Below are 19,902 nucleotides of genomic sequence, written 5' to 3'. Positions count from 1 at the left end.
AATTTGGCTTCTCACCCACAGTAAGTCTTAACTATTTAAAAAAAAAAAATTGAACACAGTTTTGAAAATAAAGTCTTCAGTCTTAAAATTAATTCAGAGAGAGGCACTGAATTCTGCATCCCTGTATCCTGATTTCTGAAGCCCATGTTACTAAAAAATTGCATCTGTCAGATTTCATGGATGGGAGGAAGGCACTCTTCTAATTTCGGAACTGTCCAATGACTATCTGGGTATGTAGCCAAAAACCTGAGAGATAACAAAGTATTTGCAATACTTTAACTTTTCCGTTAGCATTGGGATCTCACTTCAGAACTACTCTTTTTGTCATTATTTTGATCGCTCCCTCTCCAGCTCCCTTTTCAGTACATTATTTTCTGTTCCCTCTACTCCAAAGCAGCATTACTGAAGAGAAACTCTCCAACTTGATGGGTTCATCTCGGTCACCTGAAACACAAACAGTTGTTTATAAAGAAGTGACAATATTCAGATTAATAGTTTTTATCTTTTTTCACGGAGAAACTACACAACATACAACGCTTACCCCAAGCATGTAACGTTTCCCCACCACAAAACAAGCAGATTTTCCATTTCTCATAGAGACTACCCTCCCTACACCCGCTTCCCGGTAGCTGTAGGACACGGGTTAATTGAGCTGTAGAGATACTTTGCTTATTCTATTCCAAAGCTTGTACCCTTGCTGCCTGCCCCTCCTTAGAAGCCACCGACAGACCACAAGCCCTGTTTTACCTCCTGCAAAAGATATTTGCTGGTTTTCTCTAACATTTTCAGCAAGGACTTTTTTCACCGCTTACGTGTCACACAAACTGCTTTTAAATGTCTGCAGCGTGAAGTCGCTGCCTCCTGCAGAGCCCGTCAGTGCCTCCCGCCCCGTTCTTTCCATTCACCTGCGACACCGGGCTCCCGGGGATGCGACCCCCAGCCCCACAGCACCGCTCAGTGCGGCGCGGCCTGCGGTGCCGGAAAGGCGTTACGCGAATACCGGCGGCAGCGACGGGGCCGCGCACCGCGAACGCATTCCCCCGCCCTCCTCAGGCCGAGTCGGGATCGTTATGGCGGTTGTGCCGCAGCCGGCGCTGGCTCGGGCCTTGCTCCAGCAGTGCACGTCCGCCCGGCTGCAGGTGAAGCCGCCCGAACACGGCGCCGAGGCCGAATGGGTGGAGGTAACGTCTGCGCCGGCCCTTCACCCCTCGGAGGAGCGGGGAAAACGGAGGCGGCTCGGGGCTGCGCTGGGCCAAGGCGAGCAGCAGCAAGGCGTTCCGTCGGCTGCACGACGAGCGCATGGATGGAGGCAGGGGCCGCTGGCGGAGGCCGCAGTGCGCAGGCCGTGGGGACGGTACTCGGTGGCGACAGCGGGAGCGAGGCTCCAGTCTCCCCTTAGCGCGACCGCGTCGGTGACAGCGGTGGATAAGCCTGTGGAGTTTCAGGAGGTCCCGGTCGGGGCTGGGCTGCTGTCCGTGCCTGCCTTCAAAACCTGTCTCTTCGTTCTTCAGCGAGCCGGTTGGCTGAGAGCAGCCCCAGCGGCCGGCTGGTTACTGGCAGCAGATGAACGCCTGCCCGGCCACTGCCCTACCCTGACCGGGACGGTGGGAGAGGAGCGAAAGGAGGAAGACAAGTGGGTCACAGAGTAAAGTCAGGGAAATCACGTACCCGTTACTGGCACTGGCAAAACAGTCTTGACTTGGGGAATTAAGTTAATTCACTGCCAGTTTAATAAATTTAATTAGTGATTTGAATATTGAAAAAAAAAACCACACCAACAACTCACAAATATTCAGGCATTTGAAGAAAAATCCCTCCTCCTTTTCCAGGCTAAGCTTCACTTCAGACACCTCTTCTATTTCCTTCCTAGTTTCCACCACAGACCCCTCTCCTTAACCCCTTGTTATTGTCAGAGTTTACAGTCGGTCCCTTCAGTGAATCAGCAAGCAGCACATGAGGCTGGGGTCAGTGCTCAGAGGTTTCTCATTGCTACTCCTCATTCTTACCCTATGCTCCAGTTTGGGTCCTCCAGAAGAGCACAGCTGCCCCACCACAAAACAGCTCCTTCCCCTCTAACCTTGTGCCTCCGTTGCCATTATCTGCCCTTTCAGAAACACATTTTCACAGATGCACTGCAAACTTGGCTGATGGGCTCAGCCGTGTACTTTGTGAGTTAGTGTACATGTGGAGAAGAAAGGCCAGGTACAGCAGCATGGCTGTGGCAGCAGTAGTTGTAATTTATTTTGTTTTCTAGACCATTAACCAAAAGTTAAATTTAGGACATAGATCTCCACACAGCTAGAGGGGAACATCATAATTTCCCTCTTCCCATAGTCTTCTGTTGGGAGAGGTAGGTAGGTCTGCAGACTCCCTGGGCTATGCGCTGTGCATACAGACCAGGGCTGTTTACCAAAGCATGAAGGCTGCCCTTTGGGATGCACTGTCGTGCTGTAGTTGTCACTGTTTATGGGTTACCTGAACTAGAATAACTCATCTATGAAGATGCCAAGTGTTTACCCCTTGGCTTTTTTTGGTGGTGTTTTTTGTCCTTTTTAAAATCTACTACAACTAGTAGTAGACTTAAAAAGTAAAAATTCTAGTGAGTTTGAAGAGCTTATGAGTTCATTCAACAAATCTGAAGAGAGTTTTAAAAAAAAAAGTTGGTCTAGATGTTTCCACTGATTGACTTTCACATTGTTCTTAAAACATTTCTGCCCTTGTTCAGAAGAGGCAGCTGGATCCAGGAGACCTAGTTTCTGCATCATGGCTTGGGAAGCCAGAACGTTTTACTCAGAGGAGATTTGTGTCATCTCACAGATACTATGTTTGGCTGAAGTACATCTGTGTGTATTGCATCATTAGCTTCTCGGTGTAAGGTTAATTACAGCAAAAGTTGCTCAGCACAGCATAAATTAACTAGAGGAAAAATACCCTATTTCTAGTTTGCTAATCTCAGAAATAATTGTAGATCTAGTAAATAAAAGCAAAAATGTCATTTTGCTGGCTGTCTTTTAAACTGTCTCAGAAGAGGCATATGTTATGATTTAGAGATAGAATGAGGAATTCTGTTGCAAGGAGGTTATTCTGTATATATCTGTTCTGTGAAGTTTTAAATGGCTTAACCAAAATCACAGAGAAAGTAATAGATGGCACTAAAGGAATCTGCAAGAGACTTGGGTGGTCTCAGCAGCATATACTTTGCAGACGTGAACCATACTAGTATTTGTCATGGGGTACTTGGTAATCTTTCCCAGGCACCTGGGGCCCTTTAAGAGAAATCTGTTTTAACAAGAACTCACCATGCAGGAAAAAAACCCACCCTATGCAAAGTTCCGATTTTCTTTAGTATGACTACTTTAGAGGTCACTGGGAGGAATCATTGCTGCTGGTTTTCTGTAATGTTGCTCCCTATATATGCATGTCAGTGAAAAAAAAAAAAAAAAACAAACCAGACATAATAAACTATTATTTACATAAACCAGTGTTTCCTGATGATCTGTAACAACTTAAAAGTAGGTCCTCACCTTGAGAAATTTCTAGTATCCTATAAATAACACATTATGTATGGCTTTGAATAGCTTCTGGGTTGTAAGAGACCCCTGTAGGTACTTTAAGAATTTCAAAGTCAATGTCCTTTATCTGGGAAAGGGTTTGAGAGTACTTTATGTCTATACATGAATCACTGCCTTCATTGTGTTTTCATGATTGAGTTTTTCTGCCCTGTTGAGGATTACTGGGGATGGGGTGTCTTGTTTATGGAGAAATGTTGGTTAGATAGCATCCATAAAAAGTTTATGTACACAGCAGAATACTTAGGGGGATAAAAAAGGGAATTCTCCTTTTAAAGGCAGGAGAGAAAAAAGGTGAAATTTGGTGTATTTCACACCTGTGGGAGAAAAGAAATGTAAAATGAATATTCAGCTAAAAAGTGTAAGTGCCTATGCTTTATGCAGTGGAAACTGTTTTTCCCTTATCTTCTTTCCCTTGATTTGTTTTCTGGTTAAGACAGCAAAAAGAAGTGCAAGGTACCAGGCACAGGCTTGTTTTATGACCTGCGGTAGATGATGTAATCTGTCTTTGCTGCAGCTGGATGTATGAAATAAGAAGAAATCTTCTCACAGGGCAGCAAACATGAACATGAAATGGAAATGTCAAAGAATACTTTATATAATTTAGTTTCACAAACTGGCTTCCGAAGGATTACATAGTGACTCAGTTTCCACTATCAGTTGCATTACGTTTTCCTGGGGTGAGGGGAAAAAAGAGTAGTTTTGCAGAATATATTCGGGGGTTGCTAATGAAATCCTGCAAAATTCAGATGGATATATTTAGTAATGAGGGTGAGGAAGGAGTTAGTTGTTTGTTTTTCCTGTAAAAGCTAAAAAGCAGTGTTTGGTGGCAGTATTGCTAAGGCTGGCTGTATGGCTTCAGGGGCTGGGTACTTCATCCCTTCATGATGCGGGTTGCCTGGTCTGATGATTACTTAGGACAGTTGTATAATAAATGCTAGTGTTGCGAAGTAATTTGCTTTGCTGGTTTATTTATGTAGGCATTTTACTGATAACAGTAAATCCACACAAAGCACAGTTTTCCTGGCCAAGCACCTGCCCATCACTACGTAAGTTCCTTGCAGTGGCTCTTTGCACATCAGCATGTTGAATTTACGACTTCCTTATTTGTGTTATTTTGCTTAATTTTTCCTTAGTTAAATATAGCAGTGAAGAGCAGTCAGCTAAACTTTTGACAGGTTACAGAGGACCTCCAGCAAAGGCAATATTTTTGCTTTGGTTCAAAAGGTTTTTACATTCCCATTCCTTACACTGGCAACAAGCACTAGTCTTAGGGCGCCCGAAACACTGATACAAGATCAGAGGACCGACATGAATTATTATTACTAGGTTAGGTCTTGAAATTGTATTAAATTTTACACCTCATATTCAATTAAAAAAACTAAACAAAAAAGACATAATAAGAGGTAGAAACATGTTCGCACATGTGTTCAGTTTTCAGCTATAGTTGAAGCTATAAGTTTCAACATTCAAATAGCTGAATAGTTTTCAACTATAACATGGTTGAAAAGTGTTGTAGAAAATCATAAGCATGCAATACAAATAGAAACATCCTCTAGCATCTTTAACTTGTCTCTGAATTATTTTTTTTTCCATCAGACCTCCTGTCCCTTTAATTCCCCTTGATATTATGTCTCATCTTGTGATAGAAAGTATATAAAAAATAGGCATCAAATTATGATGGAGGCTGGAAAAATTATGACTGTTTTTACTTACTCTTTAGCTGTCTGGTCTTAGGACTTGCAGGTGTCACTTTCTTTACCTTTTTGTGTTTTTTAATGAACTGCTTGCAGAGTATTGTTACTTCTGTATGTGAGACGCAAAAAACAGTCACAGTTCTCAAGTTGAATGATTCTCTGTGATGTGTGCTGTTAAATGGAGTCAATTCTAATTCAGTGTCAGGTACATACAATGTAAATGTGCTTGGCCTATTTTATCACAAATATTTTTATTAGTATGTATATGTACCACGTTATTCTCTATGAATACCTTGATGCTGGTCTGTTTGTTGAATGAATATTTAGCTAAGCATGTAGGATATTTCACATTTGGCAGACTGCCTCCTTTATTCAAACAGATGGTTTGAAATGTCATTTGAGGTTCAGGCCATCAAATTTCTTACAATGTTTATGAAATATGGCAGTCATTTGGGAACATGTATAATATTGTGCAGAGGTCAAAATGAGTTTTGAAAGGAGCCATTTAAAGCTTTTGAAAGTTCTCAGCATGTGACGTTTTGGCTACAAAGAGCAGCCTCTTTTTTTCCATAAGTTAGTTACCAGAAAAATAGTTGAGGGGACATAGCTCTTCTCAGTCATTGCCTTGAGCATTTTGTTTAATCTCTGCAATAACAAAGGGATAAAATCTCATGTGTATAGCTGAGCTTTTTTCACCTAAAACCTTTATCTTTTAAAGGAAAGAGAAAAGGAAAAATAAAGAAAAGAGAAGAAAAATAATAAAGGTATTTTTTAGAAACTACCCACATTTCTTATACTTTTGCTTTGATAATGTCTTTATTAGTGACTCATTCCTGCCCCAACCTACTTAGCATCTCTTAGGTGACATTTCATAAGCTGACATTTATCTTTCTTCTAACAAAAATATAAAGACACTCATTCTTGACAAAGCAGTGCTGAGGGTTTCTTTAGATACTATATGCCTGTGGATATTGTATGCCTTTCTTTTTTTGTCCTGAAGAACTTAAACCATTCAGGTATACCTGTGCATGAGACGTAATTGCTGTTGGCTGCAGAGCCTGTCAGTTTGTCTTAATAAAGCAGAGGCTGTTGCACACAGTCCTTGTGAACTAACCAAGAAAGCTACACAAGAATTTCCTTGTGCTTTTTCCTCAGTACAGACCTAATTCTTCCCTCAAATCAGTATTTCTTACAATTAGTCCCTCTGACTGCTAAAGAAGTAGCATATACTTTATACGAATCAGGGGAAAGGTCCAATTTCACCAAAAAGATTTTACCCACCGTTAAATAATATTCTGAACAACTTCAGTTGTTGGTCATCAGATTTAAGTTGGTCATCATGTTTCAATCTTTAATTAACATACTCAATGTTTTTTTCAGAATTATCCTGTACTAGATTACTTTTGACATCAAAATACGGTTCAGTTCACTACCAAGTCCTGTGGCGTTTGTCATGTTTCGTGATAGGAAATAAACTTCTAATTCGCACTGAAAATTATTTTATATTTGATAGGAAAAAGCTTAAGTTATTTCCTTTACTGGATTTAAGTACTGTAATTCATCTTGTCACATTGTCTATGTTAATACTGTCCATTGTATATTCCAACTACATTTGGCTTTACATGGAGCTAATAAATTGGCTTAATTGTATGTAGAAGCATTGTGCAGATAATCACTGTGTATCTCATAAGCTTCCACAGTATGGTGCGTAAATGTCTGAAGTTATACTAGGTAACTAAAACTGCTCTCAGAAGCTTTTCTTATGCAGTTTTGCTATTTTTGATACTAGTTTTAATGATAAGTGTGCGTGTTGGACAATGAGAAACATTGACATAGTTTTCTGTAATCTTTTGTAGATCCAGAGGGGGCTTGTTATCTACATATGCTTCTTCAAAGGTGCTGATGAAGATCTTGTTCCAAAAATTGGTATGATATAATCCTTATCGATTCTTGTATTGTTGAAAAAGAAGAGCAGTAGAGGCAGAGAAGGCAGCAACCATTTGGACAAGAAGTCAAAAAGCCATCAGATAGCATCATTTCAAATCAATCACCTGGCTGAAAGAACAGCTTGCTTGATCTTGTTTCTTTTGACAGTCGTCCGTACTTCTCACTCTGTCCATCTGCTTATGATCAACCTGTCATTTAGAAAGTCAATTCCCATGATGGTAACATTCTAGCAAACAAAGTGTGTCACCTGCTGTTTTGACATATCACATGTATCAGGCAGCAGGTTCAGTCCAGGACAGATCTCAGTTTAGAGAAAACTGTTTTTAAATAATTCATGGCTTGATTTGAGAAGTATTTTAACACTGATCTCACTGTAGGTGCAGGATATTTAAAATTATAGCCAGTAGAGGGAGTTGGGTGGATAACTAAACTCTGTCCTTCCTGTCTCCTTCCAGTGATACTATAAGCAGTTAGCATTTTAAGTGCAGTTTTCTGATGCAGAAGTGATAACAGCAATATCTGCAGTTCTTTCCCTTTTCTCCACATGCACTTTAACATTTACATCAAAGCAGAGAAGATGCTGTGGTTAAGATCAAATGGTAGCGATTTCTGTCTTCACCTACTGTTGTTTTATCTTGAAGTTTTGGTTGGTTGGTTGGTTTTCTTTTCTTCTTTACGTTTATTTAATTCCTCACCTTCCTTTCCTCCATCAGTAGCACTGCACCACCTGGGAAATTCCATGATGCCACTTTTAATTCCAGATAAAAGTGCCCCTTTTCTGTGACTGTCTGTCGTGGTTTAAACCCAGTCAGGCAACTTGTTCACTCACTCCCAGTGAGTGGTGCCGGGCTGACAACAATCGAAGGCCCCCCCCTCCCCGGGGCTCTCCCCTTCCCCGCTCCCAGAGGAACAGGGAGGAGGATCGAAAGAGTGCAACTCCTACGGGTTGAGACAAGAACACTCCAGCAACCAATGTACAACACAAATCACCACCACTACCACCACCGACAACAATGATAAGAGAAAATAACAAGGGAAGAGAATACGATACCACCAGCCAAGAAACGAATCCCACCCGGAAGCCTGTGTCCTTCTGGGTAACTCCCAGTTATCCCCACCCCAGGCATGACGTGCTGTGGTATGGAATACCTCCTGGCTAGCCCGGGTCAGGCACCCCATCTCTGCTTCTTCATGGCTTCCCCTCCTCCCTGGCAGAGCATGAGCCTCACAAAGTCCTTGGTCAGGGTAAACATCACTTAGCCACAACCGAAAACATCGGTTTCACCAACACTGTTCCCAGGCTGGAAGTCAAAGCACAGCACTGCACCAGCTACCACAAAGGAGAAACATGACTGCTACTGCTGAACCCAGGACATTATCCACCCCTTATTCCATACCATTCACGTCGTGCTCAGATCCCACATTTTCAATACATCATTGCTCTCCCACATATATACATCCATATACATACAGACCAAGAGAAAAAGATCATTTTCTTAGTGCATGGACCAATCCCTATAATGCTGCCGAGTCCATTCGGTCCATGATGTCAGGTTCCATCTGTTGTAACAATCTTTCAGGGCAGGAAAGGCTGTGTGCAGTATTGGATCGTTGCCTGCTGATGCTGGTCGTTCCTTTACTGCGGAACTCATCTGGTTCTATCAAAGTTCATTCTCTGTTGGGATGATGGTTGGAGGGAAGTCAGGGCCAGTCGCTGGTGACCTGAAGACATCTAGTTGATGGGCTATAAAAGTATTACACAGCAGACAACAGCATACAATTGAGTTCACTGGCTGTTTTCCCCTAAAATCAAATCCCCTTGAGATATACATCGGACTTCCTCATCTTCCCACGTTACCCACCAAGTATATCCAGGTCCCTGAGGAAAAGCAATCCCATGAGTGGGTTTGCCTTTACCTGAAGCAGGAATAACCCAGACTGTCTTCCCCAGCAAATTCTTCATATGCACCACGGGAACTTTGTCCCCCTCTACAATATGTAAAAGTTCTGACTGGGCTGGGCCGGCCCTGTTGGCAGATCCTCTGGTGTTGACCAACCAGGTGGCCTTTGGTAAGTGTGTATCCCAATGCTTGAAAGTTCCCCCACCCATTGCTCTCAGTGTAGTTTTTAACAGCCCATTGTACCGTTCGATTTTCCCAGAGGCTGGTGCATGGTAGGGGATGTGATATACCCACTCAATGCCATGCTCTTTGGCCCAAGTGTCTATAAGGTTATTCCAGAAATGAGTCCCATTGTCTGACTCAATTCTCTCTGGGGTGCCGTGTCGCCACAAAATCTGTTTCTCAAGGCCCAGGATGGTGTTCCGGGCAGTGACATGGGGCACAGCATATGTTTCCAGCCACCCGGTGGTTGCTTCCACCATGGTAAGCACATGGCGCTTGCCTTGGCGGGTTGGTGGCAGTGTGATATAGTCAATCTGCCAGGCCTCCCCATATTTATAGTTCAACCATCGTCCTCCATACCAAAGAGGCTTTAACCGCTTGGCTTGTTTAATTGCAGCACATGTTTCACACTCATGAATAACCTGGGCAATAGTGTCCATTGTTAAGCCCACCCCTCGATCACAAGCCCATCTATATGTTGCATCTCTGCCCTGATGGCCTGAAGTGTCATGGGCCCACCGGGCCAAAAATAATTCACCTTTATGTTGCCAATCTCCATCTGAGCCACTTCAATCTTAGCAGCTTTATCCACTTGTTGGTTGTTCTGGTGTTCCTCAGTGGCCCGACTCTTGGGTACATGGGCATCTACATGACGTACCTTCACCACCAGGTTCTGCACCCGGGCAGCAATATCTTTCCACAGTGCAGCAGCCCAGATGGGTTTACCTCTGCGTTGCCAGTTGCTCTGCTTCCATTGCTTCAACCACCCCCACAGGGCATTTGCCACCATCCATGAGTCAGTATAGAGATAAAGTACTGGCCACTTTTCTCGTTCAGCAATGTCCAGGGCCAGCTGGATGGCTTTCACCTTGGCAAACTGACTCGATTCACCCTCTCCTTCAGCAGTTTCTGCAACTTGTCGTCCAGGACTCCATACAGCTGCCTTCCATCTCCGATGCTTTCCCACAATACGGCAAGAGCCGTCAGTAAACAAGGCATACTGCTTTTCACTTTCTGACAGTTTGTTATATGGTGGGGCCTCTTCAGCACACACCACCTCCTCCTTTGGTGACATTATGAAATCTTTGCCCTCTGGCCAGTCCATGATGACTTCTAGAATGCCTGGACGACTGAGATTTCCTATTCGAGTTCGTTGTGTAATTAGTGTAGCCCATTTACTCCATGTAGCATCAGTTGCATGATGTGTAGAGGAGACCCTGCCTTTGAACATCCAGCCCAGCACGGGCAACCGGGGTGCCAGGAGGAGCTGTGCTTCAGTGCCAGTCACTTCCGAAGCAGCTCGAACCCCTTCATAGGCTGCCAGTATCTCTTTCTCAGTTGGGGTATAGCTGGCCTCAGATCCTTTGTATCCCCAACTCCAAAAGCCGAGGGGTCGACCTCGAGTCTCCCCTGGAGCTTTCTGCCAGAGGCTCCAGGTAGGACCGTTCTCCCCAGCTGCAGTGTACAGCACATTTTTTACATCTGGCCCGGTCCGGACAGGTCCAAGGGCTACTGCATGAACTATCTCGCGTTTAATTTGCTCAAAGGCTTGTTGCTGCTCAGGGCCCCATTTAAAATCATTCTTCTTCCGGGTCACATGATAGAGAGGGCTTACAATCGAGCTGTAATTTGGGATGTGCATTCTCCAGAACCCCACTGCACCCAAGAAAGCTTGCGTTTCTTTCTTATTAGTTGGTGGAGACATTGCTGTTATCTTGTTGATCACATCTGTGGGGATCTGTCTACGTCCATCTTGCCATTTTATTCCCCAAAGTTGAATCTCCTGTGCAGGTCCCTTGACCTTACTCCGTTTTATGGCAAAACCGGCTTTCAGCAGGATTTGGATTATTTTCCTCCCTTTCTCAAAGACTTCTTCCGCTGTATCACCCCACACAATAATGTCATCAATGTATTGCAGGTGTTCTGGAGCTTGCCCCTGTTCCAGTGCAGTCTGGATCAGTCCGTGGCAAATGGTAGGGCTGCGTTTCCACCCCTGGGGCAGTCGGTTCCAAGTGAACTGGACACCCCTCCAAGGAAAAGCAAACTGTGGCCTGCACTCTGCTGCCAAAGGAATTGAGAAAAATGCATTGGCAATATCAATCGTGGCATACCGCTTGGCTGCCTTTGGCTCTAGTTCATACTGGAGTTCTAGCATGTCTGGTACGGCAGCACTCAATGGTGGTGTGACTTCATTCAGGCCACGATAGTCTACTGTTAGTCTCCATTCTCCTTTAGACTTTCGCACTGGCCATATGGGGCTATTAAAGGGTGAGCGGGTCCTGCTGATCACCCCCTGACTCTCCAGTCTACGGATCAGCTGATGGATGGGAATCAGGGAGTCTCGGTTGGTGTGATATTGCCGCCGGTGCACTGTTGTGGTCGCAATTGGCACTTGTTGCTCTTCAACTTTCAGCAACCCCACAGCAGAGGGATCTTCTGAGAGACCAGGCAAGGTGGACAGCTGCTCAATTTCCTCAGTCTCCAAAGCAGCAATACCAAAAGCCCACCGGTACCCTTTTGGGTCTTTGAAGTACCCTCTCTTGAGGTAGTCTATGCCGAGGATGCATGGAGCCTCTGGACCAGTCACAATAGGGTGCTTTTGCCATTCCCTCCCAGTCAGGCTGATTTTAGCCTCCAGCACAGTCAACTCTTGGGATCCTCCTGTCACTCCAGAAGTATAGATGGGTTCCACCCCTTGACAGCTTGATGGCATCAGGGTACACTGTGCACCGGTACCTACTAGAGCCTTATACTTCTGTGGGACTGATGTGCCAGGCCATCTGATCCACACAGTCCAGTAAATCCAATTGTCCCCTACCTCCACCTGGCTGGAGGCAGGGCCCCTCTAATGGTTGTCACAGCGTTGGACACTTAAGTCGTGGTGAAAGGGATTATTCTTCATTATCACAGGAGCTGGAGTAAAATCAGCTCTTCCACTCCATCTGGGAAGCTGCTCACCAGAGACTGAAGCCATAGCTCTCATGGGACGATCAGTCTTGGCCCTTGCTCCCCTCTTCAGTTCACTCACCCGTTCCTCCAAAGCTGAAGTAGGTTTTCTATCCCACTTTGTCATGCCTTCTCCGTGATCCCGCAGGTAAAACCATAGGGTAGCCTGTGGCATATACCTCCTGTATCTCCTCTCTTGAACAATAGGACGCCTTTTGTTAATAGCTGAGACGTGTGTTGGTACACGTGAGGAGCTGGATAAATCAGATAGATCGTCCCTCAATTGTTCGAGGTCCTGGGACAGTTTTTTCACAGCTGAGATGATGTAAGAGGTGAGGTTGTCTTCGAACTCTCAGAGTTTATGAACCATTTCATCCACTGTTAGTGGTACTATGTCATTCCAGGTTACTGTTGCCAATGAATGGGCATATGATGACGGTGCATTCCGTGTAAGTTTTCGCCACATGGGCCGCGTACATTCAACTTCATCTGGGTCTATAGGTGTATCCCCGTTATTCGGCTTGATGTGATAGATCATCTCTACGATGGCCGATTCCCTCAGAGACTGGATGCCTTTGTCTATAGTAGTCCACTTGGCCGAACGACTCGTAACATCGTCCTTGTATGGAAACCTTTCTTTCACAGCTGCCAAGAGCTGCCTCCAAAGACTGAGGGACTTTTTCTCTCTTGCAATTGCTTTGTCAATTCCCCCTTCTCTAGCAAGTGATCCCAGCTGCTCGGCTTCTGTACCTTCTAGTTCATGACCATCGGCCCCACCCATTGTCCCAGCATCAGAGTAACCAGGTGATGATGTGCTCCCCTGGTTGACGGGTAAAATCTTTTCACATATTCCGCAGCTCGGTTGAGGTCCGAGGTCAAGAAGTTTCCTCTTCTTCTTCTTCTTCGTCATGTGATGATGACTCCTGATCAGATGCTAGACCGGGTGGTGAATTCATTGTTTCTTCATCTTGCTTCACCCTTCTTGCCTCTTTTTTTTCTTTTTCTCTTGCTTATAGGGGCAACCGATATTGGTGTGACTTGGACCTCTGGTTTGGCTGCAGTGATTATCACTGTGGTTTGAGTAGCAACTGTACTTGTTGCTGGGGGTGGTGTAGCTGCTGTGCTTGGAGCTGGGGTTACCGCGCTGTCTGTTGCAGTTGAAGTTTGAGCAGCTGCTGTACTTGCCACTGGGGTAGCTGCGCAGTTCATTGAAGCCAAAGTTTGAGTAGCGACTGTACTTGTTGCTGGGGGTGGTGAAGCTGCTGTGCTAGGAGCTGGAGTAGCTGCGCTGACTGTTGCTTTGCCCTCAGATCCGCCGACATTCTTTTCCTTTTGAAGGTGCTGGATAGTGTTGAACAAGGCCCTGTAAGCATAGGCCAAGCCCCAGCACGTTGCCGTGATTTGTCCATCTCTGGTATGGCCAGAATGACCACACACCTCATTTAAGTGTTTTACTAATTCTTCTGGATTTTGCAGTTGTTCGGTGGTGAAATTCCAAAGTACTGGAGGGGCCCACTGACCTAGATACTTGCCCATACTATCTATCCCACACACCCTGCCACTCATGGCTGTCCAGCCTCAGGGAAAATCTCTTGGTCCTCCTACATCGTCGTTTGACCCCAGACAAGACCCAAACCTGACTCTGCTTAACTCTTGAAATCAGTCGTGGGCAAAACACACTCTGTATGCGTGCTAGCATGGTGATTCCCATCACGATCAGCAAACAAGTCTCAACAGCATTAAAAGGCCATTCAAAAACTTCAAAACTCTCAAATGTAAATGGTCTGGGGGGACAACTGGGAGGGTAAAAGGGTGCCTCCTTCACAGGTTGAGCACCTGAGAAGGAGAAAAAAGATGTGTAATTGCTAAGCACCTCCATCATAAACCTCCCAAAGTATAAAGGTGGTGACCACACTGGGAACATAAGCCAGATCAGTTTCATGATCAATGATTCTATTGTATTACAAGTCATTACCATAAAGTACAATGGGACAAAAACCTTAGCCCAAGCCCCACACTTGAAAAACACTAATACAGCAAATACCGGATGGACGTAAGATACGATATACTGAAACTGTGAGATCAAGAGGAACGACCTTGAGAGCCAATAAATCAGCATTGTGATGAGTGACTATTAATCCAGTCAGATCTGTTTTTATCTCAACCCCTCGTGCCCCGCGTTGGGCACCAAAAAGAACTGTCGTGGTTTAAACCCAGTCAGGTAACTTGTTGACTCACTCCCAGTGAGTGGTGCTGGGCTGACAACAATCGAGGTCCACCCCCTTCCCCCCACCGGGGCTCTCCGCTTCCCCGCTCCCGGAGGAACAGGGAGGAGAATCGAAAAAGTGCAACTCCCACGGGTTGAGACAAGAACAGTCCAGCAACCAATGTACAACACAAATCACCACCACTACCACCACCGACAACAATGATAAGAGAAAATAACAAGGGAAGAGAATACGATACCACCAGCCAAGAAACGAATCCCACCCGGAAGCCCATGTCCTTCTGGGTAACTCCCAGTTACCCCCCACCCCGGCCATGACGTGCTGTGGTATGGAATACCTCCCTGGCTAGCCTGGGTCAGGTGCCCCATCTCTGCTTCCTCATGGCTTCCCCTCCTCCCTGGCAGAGCATGAGCCTCACAAAGTCCTTGGTCAGGGTAAACATCACTTAGCAACAACCAAAAACATCAGTATCAACAGCACTGTTCCCAGGTTGGAAGTCAAAACACAGCACTGCACCAGCTACCACGAAGGAGAAACATGACTGCTACTGCTGAACCCAGGACACTGAATGAAATTAGTGGTTTTTCAAAAGGTCAAGTAACAATGTTCTATTTTGGGCTACTGAGTGGGACCAGCAGAAAGACCTGGCAGTGCACACAGCCTGTGCAGCAGCACAGGTGCTATTAAAAATGCTGAGAGCAGCTGTTGGGGGTCTTGGCCTTAGAGGGCAGAATCTTTCTGTGATGCTAAACTAAGTTGAAATCTTTGGGTATATTTAAAACTGTGATATGAAAATTGCTTTTGTGCTTGTGAGGGTTTCATGAGAGTGTTACTTTACTTGAGAATAATGAGCTTTTCAGCTGTCTGGCTGCTGAAACAGGCCAGAAAAAGTTGTTTCCTATTAGGATATTCGTCTACAACTATCCTCCTTAAGTGTCTTGTCTTATAAGATATTTTTTCCTAAATATATTTTGAAACTGTTTAAATGACTGGGTTTGCTTCCTGAATCACAACTCAGCTCTTCTTGGTTCCAACAACATTAAACTTTTACAGGTTTGGAGGCATGACTAGTATCCTCCTAGCTTTTACGGAGTTGGAGGCAGTTTTGGGGGAATGATTTGATTTCTCATGCAAACGTATATACATTGGAAAATATAATGTTAGTAAACGCATCAATTTTGTTTGCAAGTTTATATATTCTGGCTTATGGACCAAATTGCATCTTTGACCTTCCTGCCCACTTCTTCTCTCAGAAGACAAGCTGGCACCCATTCATCTCACAGTGGAGTGTTAAAGGACACTCACTCCACTTGAGACCAAACTGCAGAGTTGTGACTTCAGCCCAGATCAGTGCTGGGTCCTGCTGCTGCAAGCAGAATGAAAAGACCCTTGGGCAGAAACTTCTCCCAAGTGCACTGAAGATGGTGTTATCTCCTGCAGTGTGTACCGTTGTGCAAATGTTGCCTATTTGAGTATAGGGTAGTTAAATTAGGGTCCTTAATTGGATCCTGGGTTCCTCTGGGGGTGTCCAACTAGAATCAACTTCGGGATTTCAGACAACCAAAATACAAGTCTTTAGTCATACTATATTAATATAAATATCCTTGACATTCTTCACAATACTCAGACGTCTTAGCTGGTTGATAGTGTTTACTAACTATGTTTCATTTCATTAATAAGCAGTTACTCTAATAATTTGTCACACACCACAATATTTGTTATATCTTGTTTATGATGTTTTATTAGGTGCTCTTTAATTTGGTTCAGTTACACTAACTCTTACTTTATTTTTTTTGCAGTCCATACGCTGTTGAGTGTTAAATTAAGTGAAAATGAAAGCAGCGAGTACATTTCTGTTCTGGATTTACCAGGCGATGTGCTAATCATACCACAAGCTACTCTAGGCGGTAAACTGAAGGGAAAGAAGATGCAGTACCATGCAAACATTGAAAAAGAAAAAGGTTTGGAACTTTATTCTCAGTTTGTGACTTTGTGTGAAAAAGAACTGTCTGCCAGCACCAGATGTGCAGAGGCAGGTGTTCGTGTCAAGCATGGCACATACGGAAACAGGCAGGTGTTAAAACTGGATACAAATGGACCTTACACTCATCTGATTGAATTTTGAAAGAAATAAATGATATTCTGGATACAGTACTGGCTGGCAAATGTTGTCTTTTTTTTTTTAAATATCTATAACTTCTAAGCATTAATGTACTTAAATAATTTAGGAGATACAGTGTAAGAAAGACTTTCACTCATCTGGTACTGGTGTTGCCAGTCTCATTAAATAGATGCTTAAGACTGCTTTGCGACAATGAGTTATTTGTTTTATGCCCATATTCATCTGAAGTGTGGTCAAAATAATTGGTAATATTGATCCAGTGAAGCTGGATAGTTTGGAAGACTTTATTAATGAAAATAGGGTAATGCATACGTTTCTTACTACAAAAATAATGGCAAAAGTTTTACATGTATTAGCTGTTGTAAAGTACACTTGAGGATGTGCAGTTTCTAGATTAAAAAAATAAAAGAATGCTGTAGATGTACTTACCTGTTCTCAGATGCTGTAGATGTACTTACCTGTTCCCGGATTTCCTTAGTCAGACAATTTTTGCCTTTCTATTTCCTATCTATGAAATAGCAACACTTCCTAGCTAGCAACTATATTGAAAGCACAAATTCATTGTATTTTTAGCCTATTAGAGAGTAGGTATTAAATAAGAGAGTCTATTCCCCTCATCCAGAGTGTTTAGGAGTGGGACATTTAAGCACTGAACATGGGCTATACAAAGAAGAAAAAGTGAGGTGCCTCTAGAAACTGAAGTTAAGGCAGTACCACTGAATTGCTTTCTTGAAGTCTGCACTTCGAAATCTCCTCTGATGTGTTTTCATAGGCTGCTTGCTATAGTTTGGTCTGTGTCTTTGTTACCTTGGTCATCTTGTCTACTCAGTTATTTCATAACGAGCCTCAGGGAAAGGACTGAAATACGTGAAAACAAAAATAAAAATGGCACAATGTATGCTGCCGCCTTGTTGTTCCCTCTGCCCCTATTGCTTCCTTCCAGATTTTTGTCTGTTGAATCTGCCAGGCAGAGAGTAACTTATATTTCTTTTATATACAGTGTTTGCACATTTGGGGCACCATTCCCGGCTGACCCACTATGCAGTACTGTCATAACCATCACTAACAGATGGTGTTAAGAAGATATAATGGGAAATTCTATCTTGTGAGGCAGTAACAATAGAACAGCTACATTAAAACATGGCAAATTCAAAACTAATTGTAGTGCATTCGTCCTATGAATCAAGTTTTGCTTTTACTGCAGCACAATGTTTTGTGAGGTCAGTAACTCAGAAGGGTTCAAAGCGAAATTAGACAATTCTATGCTTTGCAGTAATTACGCAGAATTCCTATTTAAATAATAAATGCTTTGGAAAATATGTAAAACCTCATGGTTAGTGAGCATGACAGCTTGTGCAATCTTAACTGCAGGTCAGTAGTTAAAAATATTCTGTCCTTATCTTTGTTGTTTGGGTTTTTTTAAACCATGACTGGATGTGTAATCTGCAGGCTGAAACTATGCCATGAGAATCACACTTTTTAACAGATGCAGAGCTCATAGTTTTGATGACAGAAGTAAGATTTTTCAGATTAACATAATGTATGTTTAATAATTATGAAATACCTAAGGATACTGAATTCCTGGCAACTAGCACTCTCACAGCTGAAAACAACTGTTCACACAAATGGCCTGAAAATATTAGCTATGTCCCAAATAACATATTAATTAATAATTAACAGTTGTGAGAGACACAATATGAGTCATGTTCTACGCTCTTACTAGCAACATCTAAATAAGATTGTCTTGATGTGAGTAACTAATACAAATCAGTATGATCCCTGTGCTTGAAAAAACTCTTTTTATTCCTCTTTCTGTTGGAGGCTAAATCTTAAAAAGTGCTGAGTAACACCAGTTTTCACCTTACGGGAATTGTGGATAGTCGGTATATCTCAAGAATTGATCCTTTGAAGTATAATACAAAGTCTGCAGGTTTTTGGGTTCTCTTTGGGTTTTTTCCCTGGCTCCAGAAAGATCTTTGGCAGCCTGGCAATTTAGTCTCTGTATTTCAAGAACTCTGCAAGAGGGATGAGCTTGAAAATGGTTAGTGAAAAACAGACTTCAGCTCAAACTCCATCTTGCACTGATCTCTCATTTAAAATACATACAAACTTATGTATAATTCAGTGGTTCTTGACACAAGACAGAACTCTGGAGTTTCTGTAAAAAGGTGACATCTTTGTGCATATCTTCCTGTTTCTGAATTATTTGTGTATCCATAGTGGAATACTGATTTCTGTCGTCTTCTGCTCCAGCGATTGGCAGCTTGTTAAATGATGTGCCCTTTGTACCGCTTTATTTATATCTACTATTGATTCACAACCCATTTACTGAAAGAAGCTATTTCTGAATAACGTGATGGACCATACTGATGAAAAAATTGATTAAAATTATTTTTTCAAAGCCAAATGCTCATTGCTTTCTGCCATGAATATGTGCTTTAAGCAGATGACCTGACAGTACTTTAAATAGCTGCTATTCTGTGACAAAAGCTCAGATAAGTATCCTATGCTATATATACTTAGAGAATATCTATTGGAAGATGCTTATTATTCCCCACTTTGTTGAAGTAAGCTATAAAATCAGGAGTCATCATTATGCTATTCTAGTGTGGCCCCAATTCCACTCTCACACACAATTGTTGTATTGGGGATTTTGTGACCTTGTTTGCAGTATACACACCCAGTGTGTCTATGCTGAGTGTGTTTGGACTATGGACTGTGCTCATAAAACTAATGAGTTCAGGTGCAATAGCTTGTTTTCTAGTCAGCATTACTTCCGCTTCCTTCCCATGCCCTTTGTGGAAATATTTATCTCTGTTTCTACGTACAGTGTCCAACCTACAAATATTAATCTGTAACTGGAAGGTAATAGCAGGTAGTCCAGTAATACCGGTAACAATGGTGCAGCTGTATTGCCATTGCTAGTAACAGTTCACAGGCTTTGTTCTGTGTTTACAAGACGTGAGGATGGAGGCTTATCACATGTGCTTTGCCTGAACTTTCTCTGATCTTCTTGTGGCTTTGGTTTTACTTGATCTAGCTGTTACATCATTTTTTTCTAATGACAGGAGTCTATAGCTAAATTAGTTTACTTTTGCTTTGTATTGTGTAACCACAGGTTTTAGACAGATATTAATAAGTAGTTATTCTGTGTAGGATGATATATTTATGACTAAAAACATTACAGTGTACAGAAATGAAGGCTTATTACAACAGCAGCAACCTTGAGCAGTGAAGACACCAGGTGCAGTGTGGAGTATAGGCATGGGG

At 43.1% G+C, this 19,902-nt stretch overlaps 1 protein-coding gene and 1 long non-coding RNA gene across 2 annotated transcripts; one reads left to right on the top strand and one right to left on the bottom strand.

Moving 5' to 3' along the window:
- Positions 1-49: 49 nt before the first annotated feature.
- Positions 50-906, bottom strand: LOC133274363 (uncharacterized). The gene is made up of 2 exons (XR_009745129.1): positions 665-906; positions 50-435 (listed from the first exon to the last, which is right to left on the bottom strand). It is a non-coding gene; the product is annotated as an uncharacterized LOC133274363 (long non-coding RNA).
- A 48-nt stretch (positions 907-954) lies between these two features.
- Positions 955-16,664, top strand: DTD2 (D-aminoacyl-tRNA deacylase 2). The gene is made up of 3 exons (XM_061463480.1): positions 955-1,181; positions 7,123-7,192; positions 16,310-16,664. The coding sequence occupies exons 1-3, from the start codon at positions 1,071-1,073 to the stop codon at positions 16,633-16,635; spliced, it is 507 nt and encodes a 168-aa protein (XP_061319464.1). The 5' UTR covers positions 955-1,070; the 3' UTR covers positions 16,636-16,664.
- Positions 16,665-19,902: the final 3,238 nt, after the last annotated feature.

The sequence above is a fragment of the Pezoporus flaviventris genome, unplaced genomic scaffold, assembly GCF_033815535.1.
Source record: "Pezoporus flaviventris isolate CSIRO_AGI_PZ_B2104156 unplaced genomic scaffold, CSIRO_AGI_Pfla_v1 ptg000036l, whole genome shotgun sequence".
In the NCBI taxonomy this organism is placed as follows: Eukaryota; Metazoa; Chordata; class Aves; order Psittaciformes; family Psittacidae; genus Pezoporus; species Pezoporus flaviventris.
The sequence above is the reverse complement of the archived record's forward strand: the minus strand, read 5'-3'. Positions and strand labels throughout refer to the sequence as shown.

Coding starts and splice junctions, on each gene's coding strand:
- DTD2 (XM_061463480.1), top strand. CDS start 1,071: ATGGCGGTTGTGCCGCAGCCGGCGCTGGCTCGGGCCTTGCTCCAGCAG. Junction 1,182..7,122: donor CCGAGGCCGAATGGGTGGAG/GTAACGTCTGCG, acceptor AATCTTTTGTAG/ATCCAGAGGGGGCTTGTTAT. Junction 7,193..16,309: donor AGATCTTGTTCCAAAAATTG/GTATGATATAAT, acceptor TTTTTTTTGCAG/TCCATACGCTGTTGAGTGTT.